Below are 20,760 nucleotides of genomic sequence, written 5' to 3'. Positions count from 1 at the left end.
GGGTCCTGACACCCTAGGGGGGCACACATTCCTAACCCCATTTCTCAGATCAGGTTGTGCTGGTCCAGGAGGTGACTTGGTCTCCACGCTCCTGTGTCACCAGCCTTGGGTCACGTGTATGACAGCACTAATCTCCATTCCGCTGGGACTGCTGGGAGACCCTGGTGAGTCCCTAAACCTCAGGATTCCCAGCTTCTTGTCTGTAAATTGAGGGTGTGGAAACCCAAATAGAGCAGTCAATAGGTCCTAGGACTGAAAGTGTTTGATTTTTAGTTTTCCTTCTGTTTTGTTGGCAGCAGCAGTGGGGGTGTGGTGTGGTGGGTGGGTACAGTCACTTATACCCTGCACTCTCCAGCCTGAAGGTCCCCTCCACAGGAGCCCCCAGGCCATCAATCTCAACAACCTGTGAGAGGGAACATCAAGGGGGACTGAGGCCAATCCGGGGCTGCCCCCAGGCTGCCAGTCCTGCTCCTATGGGCCAGCTTAGGGTCAGGGGTCACCAGGGCCAATGGCCAGCCAGCCAGCAGGGAGCTTGATGAGGAGCTCTCTCCCCTCCCAGGAAGGGCAATTCTCTTCCCTAGAAAGCGCTTCCGTGGCCAGAGGGGACAAGTGCTAGCCTCTTGGAATGTCCCCACCCTTCGGGCCAGACGTGAGCACGAAGTCCTCCACTCACAGGAGCCCTTCTGGACTGTGGCGGCAGATCTCTGTCCCCTTCTCTTCTCAGACCCTTCCTTCCACTGGGCAGCTCTGAGGCATCCCTCCTGCTCTGGACCTCAGTTTCCCCACTGAGATCCTCAAGGAGGCCTGGCTCTTAGGCTCAGACCGTCTACGCCCCTTCTCCAAGCCCCAGCCTTTCCTGGGGTCGCGCTGTGTCCGGCGGGGAGGGTTGTAGTTTTGCAGCCCCACGGGAGACCCCGAGCTTCCGCGAAGCCAGTGTGGCAGCAGGCCCGGGGCGACAGGTTCCTGCGTAGAGGGTGCAGACCCGGCGGACCAACGAGGGTGTCCGGGACTCTCCCAACGCCCTAACGGGCCCTCGCACGGGGCCCGGCGGCGGGCTGTCCCACCGCGCTCCGCTTCCTCTCGGCAACGAGTCCGGCCGCAGAGCCCTCATTGGCCGCGCGCCCCGCAGCCGGCCATTGGTCCGCCGTACCTACTTTACATAGACCGCTCTGGGCCAATCGGCGCGCGTCGCCTACTTAACATGCACGCCGGCCGCCAGTCAGCGAGCGCGGGGGCCGGGCCACCACGTGCTGTTGCTAAGCTTGCGCTTCTAAATTGTTACTACCGCAGCGGGCCTATTGGAAACGAGCTTCGCATCTGTCAACATTCTCGGCCCGGCCCGATACGTTCGGCCAGCTCCCATTGGCCCCGGCCCAGCCGAGCGCCCGCCCCCGAAGCCGGAGTGCCGGCTTCCATTGGCTGCACCGGCCGTCGCTCGCCCTTATGTGTCAATTTGAGAGCCTGAGGCGGAGGGTGGCGGCCGAACGCACAGCGAGTCCGCGGGAGTCGGGGAAGTGGGGCCGCCGGGCGCGCAGGGCGGGCGGCGAGCGGAGCCGGCCGGAGCGGGCCGGGCAGCGGCCGCCGCCGTCCCGGAGCGCGCGCGTGCGCGCGGTCGGGCTGGTGGGCGGGAGGATGGAGCTGAACTCCCTGTTGATCCTGCTGGAGGCGGCCGAGTACCTGGAGCGCAGGGACCGAGGTAGCGCCCGCGCCCCTTTGTGCGCCGGGCCGCGGGCGGGCGGGCGGCGGCGGGGCCGGGGCCGGGGCGGGGGCCCGCTGATCGCGCCGTCTGTCCGCAGAGGCCGAGCACGGCTATGCCTCGGTGCTGCCCTTCGACGGCGACTTCGCCAGGAAGAAAACAAAGGCGGCCGGCCTGGTGCGCAAGGCCCCGAACAACAGGTACCGCCCCCCGCGCGGCTTCCCCCGCCCCGGCCCGACACCAGGGGCTTACGCCCCCGGAGCGCCCTCCCCAGCCCAGATCCCAGCCCGTAGCCCGGCTGCCGCCGCGCGCCCCGGCGGCCAGCCTGGAGGAGGAGGCGCGTCCGGGCCGCGGCAGCCCCGCCCGGCCGGCCCCGCCCGCGCCGTCGCCATCTTCCCGCGAGCCGCGCCTCCTCGGCCTCTCGCGTAAACAGTGCCACGCGTACAGCGCCCGCCGCCCGGGGTCTCCTCCCGCAGCAGCTCCCCGCCCCCAAGTTGTTCTGGACTTTTCCGGGCAGGAAAAGTGTTGTCAGGGGCGCTGGCCGGTGCCCCGTGGGTCTGGGTAAACTGAGGCTCGGCGCAGAGCAGCATGGAGCTGCCCGCCCTGACCTCTGCTCGCCGCGGGCGGGTGGGCTGCATCTCTCCGACTGTCTCCAAGGGCCGAGACCCGCTACTGGGCTGAGTCCACCCACCACCAGGGGTTTGCACGAAGAAGGCAAGAAGGAGCGTGGAGGCCCTGCCCTGGGCCCCCACCCCTCGCATGGTGCCCACCGCTCCCACCCAGCCTCCTGACACAGTGAAACTCCAGCGACCAGTGTAGGGGCACCCTTCTTTGGGTCAGAAGGCCTTTTCTAAGGGACCGGAAGAGGCTGCAGGCTGCTGTGCAGCAGCCTCTCCTGGTGCCAGTAACCCACCCCTTCCTCTGGCCTTGTACCCAAGCTGTGGAATCCCGAAAGCCGGCGTGCACATCCCTGGGTGGGAGAGAGGACCCTCAGCTAGGGCTCCCATGGGATTCCACTCTCCTGGCTGCCGTGGGGCCCACAGCACACCTGGCACTGCACAGGGGCCCACTTTGGCCCTGGACCATGTCACCAGGCTGGGAGCTGTACTTCCAGGGGCTTTGGGGCCCCTTGGCAGAGGGTGTGGCTCATTCCTGTGGCCTACTTGTTCTTGGGAAACAGAAAGGCTGGCACAAGAACCCATCTCCTGTGACGTCCTGGCGCCCTGGGCCTGGCAAGGAATTGGTTTAGTCTCCATCTGCTCTGGCTGGACATGCCTCTGAGTCCCAGCCCTTGGTGCCCTGCTGGGGACAGTTTGGGAAAGGACATGCATGGGTGGGGGGACACCACTACCTCAGGCGTCCTTAGCGAACTGGGCCCCTGCTGTTGGTTCGCACTTGTTGGTCCCAAGTGCCCTGCCACCCGTGGAAAACTTTGGGCTGTGACCTTTTACTTCCGTAGTATAGGGTACCCAAAGCTGATAACCAGAATCATAGCTAAGGTTTTCACACGTGTGCTAGCTAATAGTCACCCCACCGCCTGAAGGAGATGTTATTTTTATCTCTACTTTAGGGCTGAGGCACAGGGAGATTGAACTACTTGCTAGGGCCACCCTCCCATCTCTAGGGCTCCTGTTCTGAGGTGGGATCCAGGCCGCCTACATTCTGCTGGGATGGAGACCTTGAGGGCACCGCAGAGGGACCGAGAGGGTCTCCCAAGCCAGGGTGCACCTCCCTGCTGCTCCTCTGGGTGGAGCCCGGCTCCCCCAGTGCTTCAGGAACCCCACGGCCCAGCGGGGCCTCAGCCAGCCCAGCCCAGGGTCCAGGGCGGTGCAGGGTCCAGAGGATGCAGAGCCCTGACTTGGCAGGGCAGCTCCACACCTCTAAGGCTCTGTGTCCCCCTGAGGTGAGGGGAAGGAATGGGCACAGCAAGGACCAGGATGAGGCGTGAGTCACGGGACAGAAGGGCAACCTGTGTTGGAGGAGACGGCGGCCTCCACGGTTGCCAGGGCTTCAGCAAGGGCTTTTGGGGGGCAGTGGTTCAGCAGGAGGGGGCTGGAGCCAGCCTGCCAGGTATCAGGTCCTGCAGGGAAGTGGGCAGAAGGGTGCCTACTTCGAGGGGTTGAAGGCATGAGTGAATGGTGAAGCTGGGAACCCACTTAGCACGACCCTGGCCAGGGAGTCCCTCCCCTCCCCAGGCCACTGTGCTCCTGGGACCTGAGTGACCATCTCCCCACAAGGCTCTACGAGTGTCTGGACCAGGGGAGGGCTTCAGGAGGGCTCTGGCCCCTCTGCGTCCCCCGGCTGCCTGAGCAGCGCCCCGTCCATCCAGGATGGGGTCCAGCCCAACCGTGAAGGGCAGGCTGGCAGGCTTCTCTGCACTGAGGGACGCTCGCTGCCCCTCATATGCCAGCGCCGGGCTGCGGTTCAGGCCAGTGAGGAGCCTGATGGCTGTGCCCCCTCCTGGCCCCAGCCAGCCCTGGCAGAGGTTCGGAGGCTCCTTGCCCAGCCCATGTGACCAGCAAGGCCCTCGAGGCCCTGGAACCCGGGAGCCGGCCGCCCTGCTGGGAGGAGGGGAGGCCTTGGGCCCCCCTTGGCTGTAGTGGGACCGTGAACCGTGGCAGGTGCACAGGCAGGCAGGATGGGCAAGCCCGAGGTAGGGATGGGAGACACCTACTCCTAAACTCCTGGAGCAGGAGAGAGTGAGGGCAGGTAGGCAGAGGCGGCAGAGTCTCTGGGAAGGAGTGCGGGGTAGGGGTCGCAGGGCCTGCTCTGGTGTGCTTGAAGGGGGCCTGGGTCCTCTGCTCCCGTGTGAGGCAGCCTGGGAAGCCTCAGAGCCCTGGCAGGCCCACAGGATTCCTGCCTGGACGAGGAGGGTGACCTGGAAGTGGGAGCTGGGCTGCACTGCCTCCCTGTCACCGTGCTCCTGCTCTCTGTGGCACTCAGACTCTGTGCTCCTGTCTGCAGGTGGGCAGGGCTTGGGCAGCAGGTGGGGCTGCTGCCCCCAGAGAGGCCAGTCCTGCCAGGCCCTGGCCCCTTAGGGAAGCAGAGGGGCCAGCCTCGGTCTCCCCACTGGCCCAGAAGCATCCCTGTCCCAGAGGCCCCCTTTGGGGCTGATCCCTCATGGGCCGGGACCACTCTGTTGCCAGGTGTCCCCATTGGCATGGTGGGCTATGATCATGCAGGTGTATGAGCCGGATGGGGTGGGAATGGTGCTCTGGCTGGTGATACTGGGCCAGGACGCTCGTGTTCTGAAGTCCTGGCCTCTGTGGTCACCTACCTTTGGCCTTCTGTGCCAGCCCAGGTGGCTCCCAGGACACCACTAGCCTCGGGGACTGGGGAGCTGAGAAGGCAGGTGGCTCAGTGCCCAGGCAGCCTTGGAAGCACTGGGTGGCTCAGCCCCAGGACCGGCTACTGCGGCTCCTCGGGCCCGGCCCACTCCTTCTGAAAGGGAACTGGACCCTCCTGCCAGCCGGGCACCCCTGGACACGGCTGCACCTCTGTCTCTCTCATGTTTGTCATTGGGTGTGAGGTCCTCCAGCTTTTGGTCAGTAACTACTCACCTGCCCCAGCCCTGCCTGTCTTGGGCCATCCTGGGGCCCAGACCCTCCCCACACTGTCTGCAGGTCCCCGGGCCCCTGAGTAGGGCCCTCATCCTGTGCTCTGGTGGTGGGCAGCGAAGTGAGCTCTGTCTTTGTGTCTCTCTAAACAGGTCTTCACACAATGAACTAGAAAAGCACAGGTAAGTGATCTCCTGTTCCCCACGCTCCGCCACGTGAGCCGCCTGATACATCCCACCCACCCTTCTGCTGCGGGGATGCTGTGGCCAGCCCCCACCCCCTCTCCCTGCCTCTGTGTCCTGGCTATGGCTCAGCATGCTGCCGGGCTGTGCCCTCAGCTTGGGAAGGGGCCTTCTTGACGGAAGAGGCCAGGCTCTGCTCTCAGGCACTCCCATGCTAGCAGGCAGGGGTGGGGGGGCCAGGCCCTGCTCTTGGGAGCTCCGCCTGGGGTCTGGAGCCAGGTGGGGGTCAGCGACTTGGGGCAGGGCCCCTTGTGCTGTGTGTCATTCAGGGCCGGCTCCCTGGAAGAGGAGCTCCATCTGTTTTGGGGTATCTGAGCCCTTTTGGGAGCAGGTCCTTAGCCCTTAGGATGCTGACCTGCCACCGGGAAGGTTCAGCCCTCTTGGTCTGGGACCCCTTGTGCCCTGGGGCCTGCCTTCCAAGGAATTCCCAGTAGAGTCTTGTCCACGGGCAGTGGGATGGGCAGCCAGTGCCTGGCCACGTGGGCCTGGTGGGAAGCTCTGACCCAGGGCAGGATCCAGGGGAGTCCACTTCATGCCCACCCATCGACCACAGGGATGTGTCCATTCTGGTCCTCCTCTGAGGAGTTGGGGGGCTTGCAGTGAGAAGGAGGAGGGGCAGCATGGCTGCCCGAAGAGCCTCTGCCCTCCAGCCCTAGTCCGCCCCAGGGCCCTGTGCTCTTGACTGCCGTCCTCTCTCCCTGGCTGGCTCAGCCTGCTGCTCTAGCTCCAGGCCTCCCTCTGCAGTGGGGACAAGGTACGGTGGACAGGTGTCCTCATGGCCGATTGCAGCCAGGCTGGTGGGAGCTGTGTGTGCGTGCAGGAGCCCTGAAGCCAGGCCCAGGGGTGACTCCCAGAGGGATGCTCTCGGTAGCTTTCTCCTGACCTTTGCTCCCATCTCCGGAATGGGCCAGTTCTTTCCTCCTTTCTTGGTTTGGGATGGGGTGGGGAATGGTGGTCTGCACACAAGGTGAACTCTCCCAGGCTGCCCTGGAGCTCGGCCAGCCCTGTGTCCCCACCCCCCATGTCTGCACCCACGGCAGCGCCAACTGCTTCTCCCTTGGGATCAGGGCCTCTGCTGGGCGGGCGCTGAGCGGGGACGGAACGCTCTGTTCTCTGGAGGAGCCGCACTTCCTGGACTGTTCCTGTGCGTTTGGGGGGTTCCTGAGAGAGCATGGAGGTGGGGCAGGTGCAGGGGCCTCTGTTCCTGGCTGGCCCATAAGCAGGTCTGGTCCGCCCTGAGCAGCCCACAGACCTGGGGCTTGGGACCCTGTTGGGGCCCTCGGTCACGGCTGTACCTGTGGCTGCCTGTTGCTGATGCCGGACGCTCCTGGTTTTTGGCCACAGGAAGGGCCGTGTGCCGTCCCAAGGAAGGAAGGAAGCACCTGGCTGGGTCACCCAGCCAGCCCCAGGGAGGTTGGCCCTGGATGTCGCCTTCCCCGGGAGGCATGCCATGTTGGGCCTGCGGGACTTCCCCTTGCTGGTGCTCGGAGCTCGGAGCCAGTGGCCCACCCTAGGCCCACCCTAGCCTCCCCTGTTCCTCCTCCCCTCCCTCCCCTTCCCCTCAGAGACAGCAGCTCCAGCTGGTCTGCTCAGGCCAGTGCTTGGCTCCTGACCCCTGGGGTTTGTGATAGCCATGTGTTCCTTGGCAGGATGCTCCTGCCCAGGCTCAGCTCCAGGCTTTAGCTTTTGTAGGGGGGAGGGGGCCCTCAGCATCCCCCTGGTGGGGCAGGACCTATCACAAAGGCCAGCCCAGGGCCCTCAGTGGAGCTGCCCACCTCTCCCCAGCATGGAGATGGTTATTCGGGTCCTGGGTGGATCCTTCCGAGGGAGGCCTGCTGTGCAGCTGCCCCGTCTGCCTGATGCAGCCACACGAGACCTCACAACAGCCAGGAAATACAGGGGGACAGGGAGGACCGGGCTACCTCGCTCCCCATCCCACCCCCTGAGGAACCACGGGTGGGTGTCCTTGTCGCCTCTTCCCCGAGGCCAGGCTTGGGGAGTTTCAGAGCGTGGTTTTGCCTGGCGGCTGGGGGACCTGGTGTGGGAGCTCTGGGTCCTCTTCTGAGGAGCAGGGGGCTCTCGGTGAGAAGCTGGGTAGGCCTGCGTCAGGGCTGGGCTGTGGCCAGACGCACGGGCAGGAGCTGCCATTCACAGCGATGCAGGTCTGCACAGGGTGCCTTCAGGAAGTGGCGGGTTTTCAAAGCTCCCAGGAATGCTGGGTGCAGCCGAGGGGCACTGGCGCAGGGCTTGGGCACTGTAGCTGCTTCGGAGGAGGGCCGAGCGAGAGCCTAGTGTAGCCTGGGTCCTTGGCACCCCCTCCAGCTCCAGGGAGGTGGTGGCGATGCCCACTCCCCACAGGGGTGGGACCCTGGGGCTCAGATGGGTGAGGGCCTGCCCGGGGCCCCACCGGAGCTGGTTCCCAGCCCTGCAGCCCCGCTGGATGCTCTCCGGGAGTTGGCTTGGCGTGTGGTCCGGTTTTGAACATGGCAAGGCTGCAGCCGGCGGCCTCTCTTTGTCTCGAGAAGCCTCTGCTTTATGATTTCTAACGCGGTCTGTTCATGGACGTGCGAGGACCCCCCTGTGCCCCACCCCAGCGACAGCATCCTAGGCAGCTGGGGGGCCAATCCTGCATCCTCCTCCTCCTCCTCCGCGTGGGTACTGAGGGACAAGAACAGAACTTCGTTACCTGCTATTTCCTAACTGGACCTTTCCCCGGACACCCCACGGGCCCCGTCCGCCTGTGTCCGTGCATTCTCCTCGTCCCCTAGGCCGGGTGCCCGCACAGGACATGCAGCTGTACCGCAGGGTTGTGAGTGATGGCTCTCCAGTAAACACAGACGGTGCTGCAGTCCGCTGGGTCTGGTGCTGGCGGGTAGATTTGTGGGGCCAAAATCCTAGACCTAGAAATGCCGGTTGAGGGCTTGAGTAGCCTTGGTGGCACTTCAGAACTTCCATCCCACCGGGGAAGCCGGAACTGCCTGCTGGCCAGCTCGACAGCTAGTCGCACCTTTTCATTTCAGCCCAAATTACCATCTCCTCGGTAAGCTTTCCTTTTCTAGATGGCTGCCAGATGGAGTTGGTTTTGTGTTAGGTTAGCTGTTTGTGTTCTGCAACTTGCCTGTGTCCTTTGCCCGTTTTCACGTTAAGGCACTCCTCTCTTTAATTTTGGTGTGTATGAACTCAAAATGGCATGAATACTAACCATTTGTCTTTCATGTGTATTGCAGATTTTTTTTTGCTGTTATCTGTCTTTTACCTGTGTTTTTTCTTTCATGTACAAATACGTCTTTTTCTGATTGTAAAAGAAATATGTGGGTTTTTTAGCATAGAAAATCTGGAAAATAGAAAAAACGCACAAAGCTAAAGAAATAAACGTTGCCAACCACGTCCCGTGGAGACGCGTGCTTCCTGCCCTTCATTGTGTCCTGTGGAGTCTCTTGTGTGCGTCTGTTGCTTTATTTTTGACCCTATCTTGGGTCAGCTGTCACATAGGTGTTTTGTATTCTGATATTTTCACTTCTGTTCGTGATGTGAAAATGTGGAATATACTGAAACGATGATATGCTTGCCTCTGGGTGGTAGAATTTGGGGGGTACTTCTCATTTATTTTTTTCTTTTGATTTGCATCTTCCAATTTTCCACAAAGATCACGTACCATGTATGTACTCAAATGGTAGATTGTAAGAATTGCCACTCGTAGATGAGTGGACAAGGGACCCCCGCTTGTGAACTTGGTGCAGGTGGTGGGTCGGGGGTCTCTAATTGTGAGCTGTGCTTGAGCACATAGTGCCATTTGCTGGGGGGGCTTTGCGTCTCCTGCCCCACAGTCCCAGCACCTTGGAGGTGCGGGGGCTGAGGCTGCCGGACCCTGGGGGCCACGTGGCAGTGAGCCCCCTGGTGTGCCCCCTTCCGCAGCCCTGTGTGAGCGTGGGGCAGGGCTCCTCTCTGAAGATCCTCCAGCCTTGAGGTGGACCCTGGGGCCGGCTCGGAACGCAGATCCCTGGTGTTCAGGCTTTAGGCCCCTGCTCTGCCTGGCCTGGTGGCCGAGTGCAGCCTCAGTCTCGTGTTCTAGATGTTCTTTCTAAGGTCAAACTCAGGTTCACCAGGAAAACTCTAGGCCCCGGGTGCCAGGGGCTGGGGTGCCGGGTGGGGAGGAGCTTCGTCAGCAGGAGGGTGCCGTGTGGACGTGGGTGGCAGACGTAGGGCCCTCCTCCCATCGGGTGGGGCTGTTATCGCTGCTCTGCACATGGGCTGCTGCCCGGCACTGAGCTGCCCACTCCCTCCCTGCGCTTCGGGGGGCCCCCTCTGTCCTAGGGACATGGCCATTGCTGCCTGATTTCCTTCCAGAGTCTAAGGGAGACTGGATTTGCCAGGGCTTTGGAACATGGGGGATGACGGGGGCCACCAGGGTTGGCGCCCTTGCAGGAAGGAGCGCGCCGACACTGGTGATGGGGCGCAGCGGTTCGTCAGAGCCTTGTGGGGAAGCCTGCCGTGTGCCCTTGGGGTCCTCTTGTAAGAGCTTCGCCTAAGCAGGGCATCTTTGTTTGGAAACCACCTGGGCAGCCTGCAGGGGCTCCGGTGGGTCACATGCCATCAGCATGCTTTGAGGGTGAACCTTAGCCGCCCTGTGCCCCCGGCCCCCGTGGCCTCTGCCACCCACTCTCCCCAGACCAGATGAGCCAGGGAAGAAGGGCACATCCAGGTCACAGCATTTGTGAGCAAATGCTGTTGAGTCTTACGGTTCCAGTTCTGTGGGAAAACTGCATTCATCTGCGTGGACACGGGGACTAAACCTAGAACGAAGCAGTTTCCAAAGGGGTCCCAGACTCGGGTAGGAGGGGTCTGTCCTTGGCCTTCCCTGACTTGGATGGACTCATGTTTCTGTGGTGATGACAGTGAGTGACCAGAGAGCACCCTGCACTTGGCGAGGTGGGGGGCGGAAGGCTTGTCTGGGGCGTCCCTGATCTCCGCCTGGGACAGCATGACAGCGCCCTGTGCCTCTCCCCCTCCAAGTTTCCCCCCATCGCCTTCTGGACCCCACTGGAGAGGGTGGGAACAACAGGGTGAGCTGGGGCTCTGGGAGCCTGGCTGTAGCACTCGGAGGCTCTAGGGGCCATGATGGGCTGGCTGGCCACACGGGCCCAGCCACAGGCCCCGCCCTTTTACTGGGGCTTCTGGAGGGCCGTGGGTACCAGGCTGCTCCAGGGGGCTGGGGGCGCTGCCTGCCGGGCTGGGAGGGGAGCCCGGGGAGGGTCCCTCAGCAGGTCTGTGCGGGCTTCCGGCTGGCCGCCCCCTGCCCCCGCCCCCCGTCCCCCGCAGCTCTTGGGCTGCTCTGCCGCACTGCCACCGTGCCGGGCTGTGCCGCCCCCGCCTGACCGTTCTGTCTCTGGTTCTTTCAGACGAGCCAAACTCCGGCTCTACCTGGAGCAGCTCAAGCAGCTGGTGCCCCTGGGCCCTGACAGCACCCGCCACACCACGCTGAGCCTCCTGAAGCGTGCCAAGATGCACATCAAGGTGAGCAGGGCTGCGCCCCCATCCCGGCCGGTCCCCGTGCACCCTGAGGAGTGGCCAGAGGGCCTGAGGGTGGGGTGGGGAGCCCGCCCTGCAGGTGCACAGCGGGGCCAGGGTGGGGGGCACTCTGGTGGGTGAGAGGCACGGCAGTGGGAGCAGCTGAGGGTCGAGGTAGCGGCAGGCGCAGGCTGGGTTTTGTGGGGTGGGGGTGGGAGGTGGGGGTGGGCTGCACGTCGCCCCCCGGGCCCTGGGGTGTGAAGTGGCAGCAACTGGAAGGAAGGCTGAGGGGTGGGTGGGATGGGGCTCCCTCCATGCCGATGTCATTGTTGGAGGCTGGTGGGAAGCAGACGGCCCCGTCGTGTGGGGAGTTTCTGGGGCGGGGGGGTAGGGGTTGCTCTCCAGGGGCTGGCGGTGGGGTGTAGACTGAGTGAGACGCTGCCTGGGGCTGGCCCCCTAAGTCTTAAGACTGAGACCTACTGGCTTGGGGGTCTAGGGACACTTGGGCCAACCAGGGAAGGTCTCAGTCCTCCCGCCAGGCCTCCCTGAGCCTGCGCAGGTGTGGGCTCCCCAAGGCAGGGCGGCAGGAGCACTGAGGGGACACAGCCGGTGCCCTGGGCCCCTCACGGAGAGGCCGCAGCTCAGTGCCTGGGAAGGTGTGGAGCAGTCGGGCAGGCAGGGCGGCCGGATTGTGCAGGGAAGAACCCCTGTGGGCAGGGCTGTTGTCTGGGACGGGTGCCAGGCCACGGCTGGGCGGCGCTGTCCCAGGGCTTCAGGCCCACACGTGACTCCGTTTGGCCAAGCTGGCTGGTGGCTGTAGGCCTTCTGGAGCTGGTCAGCAGACGCAGAGCACGAGGCTGGGAGGTGGCACCTACATAAACTACCGGTGGGCGCGAGGAGGGGGTGCATCAGGCCTTTGGGGCCCAGGCCAAGTGGGGGATGGGAACCTGCCCTGGCCCTTGTGCCCTGGCATGTCCCGGTGGCCGGGGGTGCCCCGCCCCGGGCTCACAGCTCCCGTGCCCCCAGAAACTGGAGGAGCAGGACCGCCGGGCACTGAGCATCAAGGAGCAGCTGCAGCGGGAGCACCGCTTCCTGAAGCGGCGCCTGGAGCAGCTGTCGGTGCAGAGCCTGGAGCGCGTGCGCACGGACAGCACAGGCTCCGCCGTCTCCACCGATGACTCGGAGCAAGGTGGGGACATGGGGGCCGCCTGCAGGGGCTTTGGGCATGGGTGTCGTGCAGCCCTGGGTGGGAAGCTGGGAGGGTGGGGCCGGCCTGGTGGAGGCCCGGGGGAGGATGGGTCGAAAGTCCCCGGCATGTCAGAGGCACGTCAGGGCCCCCGTGTGAGGTGGCAGAGGGGATGGGATGAGGAGGGTGAGGCGTGGAGGCCAGGTGACCTGCCCACATGAGGGCCAGAGCTAGGCTCGGGCCCGGCAGTGTGCCTCGGGAGGCCTGGCTGGCACTGGCACGGCGTCTGACCCCACCCCGTCTGTTCTCTGTAGAAGTGGATGTAGAGGGCATGGAGTTTGGCACCGGCGAGCTGGACAGTGTTGGCAGCGGCAGTGACGTGGACGACCACTACAGCCTGCGTGGCGGCTGCAGCCACGGCAGCTACGGGCCCCCCTGCAGGCGGCCTGGCCGCCCCGGCCTCTCGTAGGCCCTGCCCTCTGCTCCTCGGCCCGCCTGCCCGCCCAGCCGAGCGTGTCAATCCTCCGGTCCTTGAAGTCTCTCCACGGGCCCACTGCAGTGCCATTCTGGAAGCTCCGGCTGCCACCTGGGCTGCCCGCCTCCGCCTGCCTGCCGGTCAGGGCCTGCCGCGCCGCCCGCTCCTCCCACCCAGGCAGGGACCCCTACGGGGAGGCGGGGCCCAGCTCCCACGTCCTGGAGCCCAGCATAGCCGCCCACGGTCTGTTCTCAGATTCCTAATCATTCCAGAAGTATTAAATGTCATTGCTGCAAATCTCGGCGGGCACCGTGTGAGGGGCTTAATGACCATCACGGGGAGCTCAGACCCCAACCCCGGATCCCAGGAGAAAGGAGTGGACCGAGGAAGGAAGGAAGGCGTGGCTCTCCGTCCATCCGTCCATCTATCTGTCGGTCCACGTAGGCTCCTGAGGCGTGGACAGAGGGATCCATGAAGGGCGGGACTCGGGTGAGCACCCTGGGGCAGGTGGGCGGACGGGGGCCTTGGCACCCCCAGGTGTCAGGAGCCAGGGCTGGGCTTCTGGGGGCTGCCAGGCTACCCCACTCCGATCTGGGCGGCTTCTGCTCTGTCGTTAGATCCCTCAGATGTACACACGCATGCACCTAGGCACACATGCCTGCCTGCACACACGTGCACACATGCAGACACACGTGGTCACTGGACCCAGAGGTCCTTGGGAGCCAGAGGGCACATGTCCTGGGGCCTTCAAGGGTCAGTTGGGCAAATGCTGGCCTGCGGCCTGTGCCTGGCTCCTCCTCCCACACCCCGGTTCCCCTGCCCAGTCTGGACAGAGAAGGGACCTCTCCTCCCAGCAGGGGCTGAGGAGTGCTGGGGGCTACGAGTTGAAACCATTGGGTCCTCAGAGGGCTTGCTTGTCTCCCTTTAAAAGACAAAAACAAAACAAAAAGTTGCTGCACTGCCCAGCAGCCCAGAACGAGGCTCCCGGGAGAGAAGCTTTTCCCAAAAAAACAAGGAGAAACATTTTTAAAAAGAGAAAGAGGCCGTGATGCCGGTGTGTGCCGCCTATTTCCTGTATGAGATTTTTCTACTCTATTTTCCTAGCCGTTACCGCGTCCTTGTTTGCTGAGGGGTGGGAGCAACCCAGCGTCTCAGGGACTCGTCTGTCTGTCACCGTTGTCCAAGCGTGCCTTGTGTCCCGTGTCTGGCTCCACCCGACCGCCACCACCAGCATCTCCCACATGGCTCACGGGTCGCCCCCAGGTGCCCTCCTGGCCTCCTCCCCATGGGGCACCCCTCCTGGCAGCCAGGCCAGGTCAGGTCGGCGGCTGTGCAGCAGCAGGGCGGCGCTCTGTCACCTGGAGGGAGGGGCAGCGACCCGTGCAGCCTGGCCTCCTTGGGCCGGGGGTGGGGCGCGGGTGTGGGTACGTCTGCTACCAGAGAAATAGGTTCCTTCCTGCACCTAGCTTGAAGCCTGCCTCCTCCCGACCTGAGCAAGGGCTCCGGGTGTCAGGTGTCAGCAGCTGCTGAGGACAGCCATTCACCCTGGGCGGTCCAGCCTGGGCATTAGGAGGCTTCTCCTGGCCTTTTGTCCCTGAGTCTTTGTCCCCGAGGACCACACAGCAGCGTTCAGGTGGAGGGCTGTTGGGCTGACTCACAGCAGCGTCGGCCTCCCTGTCTGGTGCATTGCAGATGATTTCCAGATTGCAGGGGGAAGATTTGTGTTTATCTTTGTCACGCTGACGGACACCCCAGGTGGGTGGCCTGCTGAAGCAGAAAGGGATCCCTGGAAACAACTCTGGCACAGAACCTGCCCTCCACAGGCCGGGGATGGCGGTGGAGAGCAGGCTTGTCGGGGGGCGGTGCACGCGGCCGGGGAGACCATCCGAACGTTTTGCTGGTGGTTGCAAGGCAAAGCGTTGTGTTGGCACCTCCTTCCAGTGCCCTCGGGGTCCCCTGGGGTCCAGCGTGCCCAGAAGGGGCTTCCGCCGTCTGCCAGAGCACACCCACTGAGCGCTCCTTGCGAGGACCCCGCACCACCTGAGCAGGGCAGGAACACCCACGTTTAAGAGCCTTCTTCAGGAGATACAACTCCAGGTCCCTGGGATGGTCCGTGTTCTGAATTCTTAAAGCATCCGTTCTCCAGCCAGCCCCGACACATTGGGGAGGTCCTGCTCCCCTCTCTGGCCGGCAGAATCCACCCAGGTGACTAGCTGTGGTCTTCAGCCGACCTTCCGGGCAGCTCAGCCCATGGCTTTTCAGGCCTCGGTTCCCATGTGGACCGGGGAGTTCGCCTCACTGGCCATCCAGAGGTGCTGGGGTCCCAGATGCCACTCCTCGCCACCATCAGACACCAGTGAGGGTCTGGTGCTAGAGCTACTCACATACCCACACCCCCCTCCCCCGGCCGTTGGCACAGCCCCTGCTGCTGGCCAGGGGGACCCAGAGGGTTGTTAAGAGCAAACCTGAGTGTTGTGGGGTCCGTAGAGAGCCAGCGGGACCAGAACAGGGCCCCGGGCATCCTGTGCCCTCTCTGCGTGTGCCCTCCCATGCCCACCTGGGCCTCGGTGGCCGAGAGCTTGGAAGCCCAGGCTCAGGTTTGGGTCCGTGCCCTCACTGTGAGGCGGCCCTCAAGCCTCAGTGCAGGCCCAGCCGGCTGGGGCGGCTGCAGGAAGGCTCCTCCCCACCCCCACCCCACCGTGGGCCCTGACTCTTCCCCGGGCAGAGCGGGTTTCAGAAACACGGCGCCCAAGCTCACGTCCTCGGGCAGATGGAGCCATGAGCCCAACTATGGCCCCGAGGGCCCTCGCCCTTGTGTCTGCCCCAGACAGTCCCCACCTGCTGGGTGGGAGGGCTCCTGCACTCTCCCACTCCGTCTCTCTGGGCCAGCTAACCGGGGCCCCGCCACTGCCCTGCACAAATGACTCTGACCACACGCAGCCACGTCTTGGGCGGTAGGGCAGGTTCTGCGCCAGAGTCTGGGGCCGCCCAGGGGGCCTGGTGCTGGCCAGGTGGGCATGTTACAAGAGCCACGCTGGACAGAGGTGGGCCACCCACCCGCCTGTTCACTGGGAGGGACTGTGCTGTACCGTTCTGTCTTTGTAACATAAATACAGATTTTTATACCTCACCTCTCTGGCTTCTGGTTCTTTCCATTACCGTGTTGGGCTCCCGTCCCCTCGGCCTCCATAGGGAGCCTGAGCCCACTGGTGGCCTTGGTGGTCCTCAGCACCCTGCCCAGAGCCTCGGCTTTCTGGGAGTCCCAGGAGACCATGGGCTTCCCAGAGGGCTAGGTCGGGTCCCAGGAGACCTCCTACTAGTTGGCCACCAAGACCCCACCATCACAGCTGCCTCTCTGGACAGTCACCTGCAGATGAAGGTGGGGGTCAAGGTGGAAGCCCTGCCCCTCCAGCCTTGGCCTGTTTGCCAAGCAGGAGCTCTTGCCGGCCTCAGACTTTGCCTCTGGGGCTGGGGCACTGCCCCATGAGGACAGCTAGGCCCTCAGTGTGCTCCGTGCCAGCCAGGTGTCCTCTGCTGGTGCCCGCAGCCCACCCGCGTGTGCCTGTTCCTTTTCTGCACAGCATCTGCTGGCTCTGAGGGCTGCAGCGCGAGAAACCCTCCTTGTCCCCACAACGTCCTGTTGTGCAGGGTAGGGGTGTGAAGCGGTGTGGCCCCAGGGAGCGCAGCCTGGGGAGGAAGTGCCCACCCAGAGAGTCGGGCAGCCAGGACGGGGCTTTCCTGGGAACCGGGACTGCCATGCTGGGCTCAGGCACAGCGCACACAGGCGGCTCCACGAGACCTGCCAGCGGGTTTGGTGCGCATCTGTGGGAGAGGACCTAGAGGGACCCTGGGGCCTCTGACTTCGTCCTCCCTCCCCCAGCAGGAAGCAGTATTCTGGCCTCTTGAACCTTTGTGACTCCCCTGGGGGACCTCTAGAAAAGAAGGGAATCCTACTCGGAATGGAGCTGGGGCCTTGAGCTGCCAGGGCTTGGGCATGAATGTAAGTGGGAGTATTTGAATCTAAATATTACTATGGCTTTAAATCACCATCACTTTTTATTGAGGGCGTCAGGGCTAAACACTTGAGGTAGTTAGCACCTGAGGTCCTCACCCTGGGCCTGTCTCACAGGTAGCTGAGTCTCAGGGAAGGTGCCTGCCTTCCTCAGGTCGCTCACCGGAAGGTGGTGGCCCTGGGACCCGACCTAGCCCTCTGGGAAGCCCTTCCACAGCCCAGTGCCATCTCTCAGTGTCAAGCCTGGATTATAGCAAGCACCACTCACGCCCCAAGCGGGAGGACTCCTGCCTCCGTCTCACCCCTCCCGCCCATGCTCTCCTTGGCAGCCAGAATGGCTTCTGGTGGTCCTGTTGCCCCCATCGCCTCCAGGATCAAACCCAGGTGCCCTGCCCTCTCCCCACCCACTCCTGTGCCTTCATCTCAGCCCAAGCCCACGCCGGCTCCCTCCCCCGTCCCTCCACACTCACCAACCCCTCGGCTCCCAGCTCCCGGCTCCCAACTCCTCTGGGAAGTGGGTCTTCCTATCACACAGCCAGGCCCTTTTCAGGCTGTTTCCTTCCCTCCTTTCCCAGCTCCTCGCCAGGCCAAGCCTCAGGGCTCACTAGCCTCACAGGGATCTTCCCAGAATGTCAGTGGGATTATCCTCTTACCCGTCTAGTTTGTGGTAGCTCTCAACCCTTCTGTCCTCTTGCCTGCTGCCTCCTCAGCCTGTCCTGGTGCTCCTTAGGAGCCGCCAACCCCCTCCAGGTGCCTCGCTGCTCCCCTGCTGGGCCATCTCGGCCACCTCCTCACCCCCAGCCACTCAGGAGTTTTGAGGACTGAGTTTTCAACTTCACACATGATTGTCAACGTGATGGAGGACAAACGTGCTCTCCTCCCACCCTCCTCCAGCCCCACAGTGTAAGGTACACAAGTGGTGTTCTTCTGAAGGGGAAGGACCAGGAGGGAGAAAAGGAACAAGAGCCACTTCTTGCTCAGCTGCACACGGACAGTCATCCAGACTCTGGCTCTCCCTGGCCATCAGTCCCCAGGCGTCTGCCCTCCAGGCTGCTCTCTGCCCTACCTGCCCCCCCACCCCCCACCAGTGCACAGGATGCTCCCAGCATCTGTCTCTTGCCACCGATGGTCACTTTTGTGACTGCAGAATCGAGCTTCTAGCACTGAAAGTGTCACTCCCCCACCTGAAGGATGGACTCCCACCGCCTTCACTGAAAGCTATCCACACATCTGAAAACAAAAGATCTTCAACATCAGACTGCAGTTTAACGTATCTGAAAAGAAATCGTCCAAAACCTAAAATTCTTTTTAATATCAATAGGGGAAAAAAGATTTCCACAGGAAGGAAGGAAATAACAAACACACTCACATTTTGGTCTGTTTAGTCCAGCTGAGTCTCACGGGCTTTCTCAGGGAAGAATCATTACCGGTTCCCTTTACCTTTTGACTCCCTAGGTTCCCCACTAAAACCCCAAATGATTTTGATTGGAGGAAAGAAGTAAGTAAGCTTACTTGTAAGCTTACAAGTAAGCTTGTCCTGGAAGTAAGTGTAACACCCTTGCTTTCTTAAATTCCGAGTGCAACCTCAAGTAAAGAAGTGCCCTAATAAGTCAACTTCCCAAGGAAAACTTTCTGAGTCTGGGTAGTTAACCCTCTAGTATTTGTCATTTGTACCCTGGAGGCTAACACCGTTGTGATTTTTACTTTATATTTTTAGGGCTTTTTATTTTTTATTTGTTATTTTGCTCCACGAACTTCTTCCAGGCAAATAACTGCGGTCAGCAATTCAAAGTCATATGCGGAATTTTGTGGGCCCAGGAAACGATGCAGGAGTCACTAGGAAAAGTGAGCTTAGAGTTCAGCCTCCGTGTGCTGGGGTCTCACCCTCCCACGTCCCAGGAATCTTTCATGGAAGCAGCCCTTTTCTTTCTGCATCCTTACTTATGTCTCCTCTGAGTTCCTCCTCACAGTCTATAAATATCCGCAAGTTCCTCCCATCTTAAAACAAAACAAAACCCAAGCCCTCCCCCCAGCTCTGCATTCCCACCCCCTCATCTCCTGTCGTCCTGCTGCGTTCTCTCTCCCTCAGTCTTTGCCTCCTCAGCAGAATTTCTTGAAGGCGCTGCCTCCACAGCCTGCCCTTCCTCCGCAGAAAGCTGCTCGGTTCCTCTCCCCGCAGCTCGCCCCCATCCCCATCCCCATCCCCATCTCCATCCCCATCCCCACGGCTGGGCAAAGGAGTGAGTCTTCCCGGTCCTGGGGCTCTAACCCAGCCTCCCAGCTCACACCAACAGGACCGTTCCCCGCCCGCCGGGGTCCAGGCCCCTGCATTCAGGCCGGGCACTGCTCTGTGAATTTTTTCTCCTGTAATGTTTGTTTTTCCGATCACTCTAGGCTTTATCGTCTTTTAGAAGAGGAGGATTAAAAAAGTAAAACAAATGAATTAATAAATATGTACAAGTCAAGATTAATTTCATGGTATCTGCCCCAGAACATTATTCTTTTTTTTTTTTTTTTTTTGCGGTACGCGGGCCTCTCACTGTTGTGGCCTCTCCCGTTGCGGAGCACAGGCTCCGGACGCGCAGGCTCAGCGGCCATGGCTCACGGGCCCAGCCGCTCCGCAGCATGTGGGATCTGGGGCACGAACCCGTGTCCTCTGCATCGGCAGGCGGATTCTTAACCACTGCGCCACCAGGGAAGCCCTATTCCTTCTCTTCTTAAAAATACTAAGAAAAATTATCCGGAAAGACTTTTGCCCTTCCGATGTCGCACTAGACAAGGACATTGTCTAACAAGCCACCTTAGGGCCATTTGATGCTGGGGGTGGGTGGGGGGGTATTGACTAAGTAGTAATGACCAGGGCCCCAACCTTGCACATTTAGATGTTAATTTGTAGAAGATTGGTAACTTAAAAATGATTTGTGTCTGGTAGAGATGCAAATGAATTCTGCCCAATACAAATGATAACCCCCAAAAGTCTGGTTTCATTGGACGGTAGGGCGTCAACCAGATTTGCATCAAACTCGGCAATCTTATTTGAGCACTGCTCCTTTCGCTGACCATACATCTTCCGTTTCCGGCATCCTCCTTGGAAACTGTCTCCATCCCGACACATATCCACTGTATGTCTATATGAGTTATAGTTTCCACTTTTATTTAAAAGTCGTATGTGGAAAATGGGATTGTCAGGTGAGGGCTTGGTAACTAAGTGCTCTTGCAAAACAGCGTTCATCGTAAAAGGCTGTGGGGCGAGTAAGTCCGCTCCGCGAGCTCGTCCACGAGCCCTCCGGAGTGGAGCGCGGCCCCGCGGCCGGGGAGGACGGGACACAGAGGCCACGGGGCCGGGGCTGTCCGGTCACGGGGCGGCCGGCAGGGCAGGGCAGGGCGGGGCTGGCTCCGGTGCGCGCTCCCGACCCAACGAGGCTGCGGCTGAAAGCCCGCTGCTCAGACGGTGCAAACGGGGTACTGCGTTCATGCCCAGCGACTGTGCGAGGCCGGACCTCCCGCCTAGGCGAACCCCAGACCCCACCTCACCCCTCCCCCTCGAGCGCCCCGGCCCCGCCCCTGAGGCAGGGAGTCAATCAGCTCGCTCCCTGCTGGTAGACGTCAGGTCGGGGGCCCGCCCCAGGCAGCCCCGCCTCTTCCGACCCTGCGCCTGTGCAGAAGGTCGCCCCGCGACCCGGCCTCGGCTTTCTGCGCGCGCGCGCGGGGCGGTGTTCCCGTGAGGCCGTGCGAGGCGCGGCGGCGGGTTGTTGAGGGGCGTGAGGCGAGTTTTCGGAGGTATGTGGCGGCTGCCATGCAGTTCTGTCAGGCGGGAGGTGGGGCTGTGGGAGCGGCGCGGGTCAGCGGGCTGCGTCTTTCTTCCGGGCTTCCCTGGGGACGTCCTTCAGGCGCGCAGGTACTTGCTCGCGCGGCGCAGTCGCTGTCCGCAGGGTGAGGGGCCGGGGGTGCGAGTGGGGGCTGGGGGTGCGAGTGGGGGCCGGGTGGGCGAGGGGAGCGTCCGGAGCTTGGCGGCTCCAGTGCGGTCGGGGGGCGGCGCCCCGAGGGTTGAGGAGAGCGGCGGGACACTGGGGGCTCCCTCCGG

At 62.4% G+C, this 20,760-nt stretch overlaps 1 protein-coding gene across 1 annotated transcript; it reads left to right on the top strand.

Moving 5' to 3' along the window:
* The first annotated feature begins 1,521 nt into the window (after positions 1-1,521).
* Positions 1,522-12,952, top strand: MXD4 (MAX dimerization protein 4). Its single transcript, XM_079718484.1, has 6 exons — positions 1,522-1,696; positions 1,797-1,896; positions 5,406-5,435; positions 10,895-11,009; positions 12,030-12,192; positions 12,504-12,952. The coding sequence occupies exons 1-6, from the start codon at positions 1,633-1,635 to the stop codon at positions 12,656-12,658; spliced, it is 627 nt and encodes a 208-aa protein (XP_079574610.1). The 5' UTR covers positions 1,522-1,632; the 3' UTR covers positions 12,659-12,952.
* Positions 12,953-20,760: the final 7,808 nt, after the last annotated feature.

This window comes from Hyperoodon ampullatus (assembly GCF_949752795.1).
Source record: "Hyperoodon ampullatus genome assembly, chromosome: 1".
Classification (NCBI taxonomy): domain Eukaryota; kingdom Metazoa; phylum Chordata; class Mammalia; order Artiodactyla; family Ziphiidae; genus Hyperoodon; species Hyperoodon ampullatus.
Note: the sequence above shows the minus strand (reverse complement) of the source record. Positions and strands in the feature narration are given on the sequence as shown.

Bases quoted from the DNA above. Each gene is read 5' to 3' on its own strand.
- MXD4 (XM_079718484.1), top strand. From the start codon at position 1,633: ATGGAGCTGAACTCCCTGTTGATCCTGCTGGAGGCGGCCGAGTACCTG. The intron at 5,436-10,894 runs GTAAGTGATCTC...TGGTTCTTTCAG, and splicing joins AATGAACTAGAAAAGCACAG to ACGAGCCAAACTCCGGCTCT. The intron at 12,193-12,503 runs GTGGGGACATGG...TGTTCTCTGTAG, and splicing joins CACCGATGACTCGGAGCAAG to AAGTGGATGTAGAGGGCATG.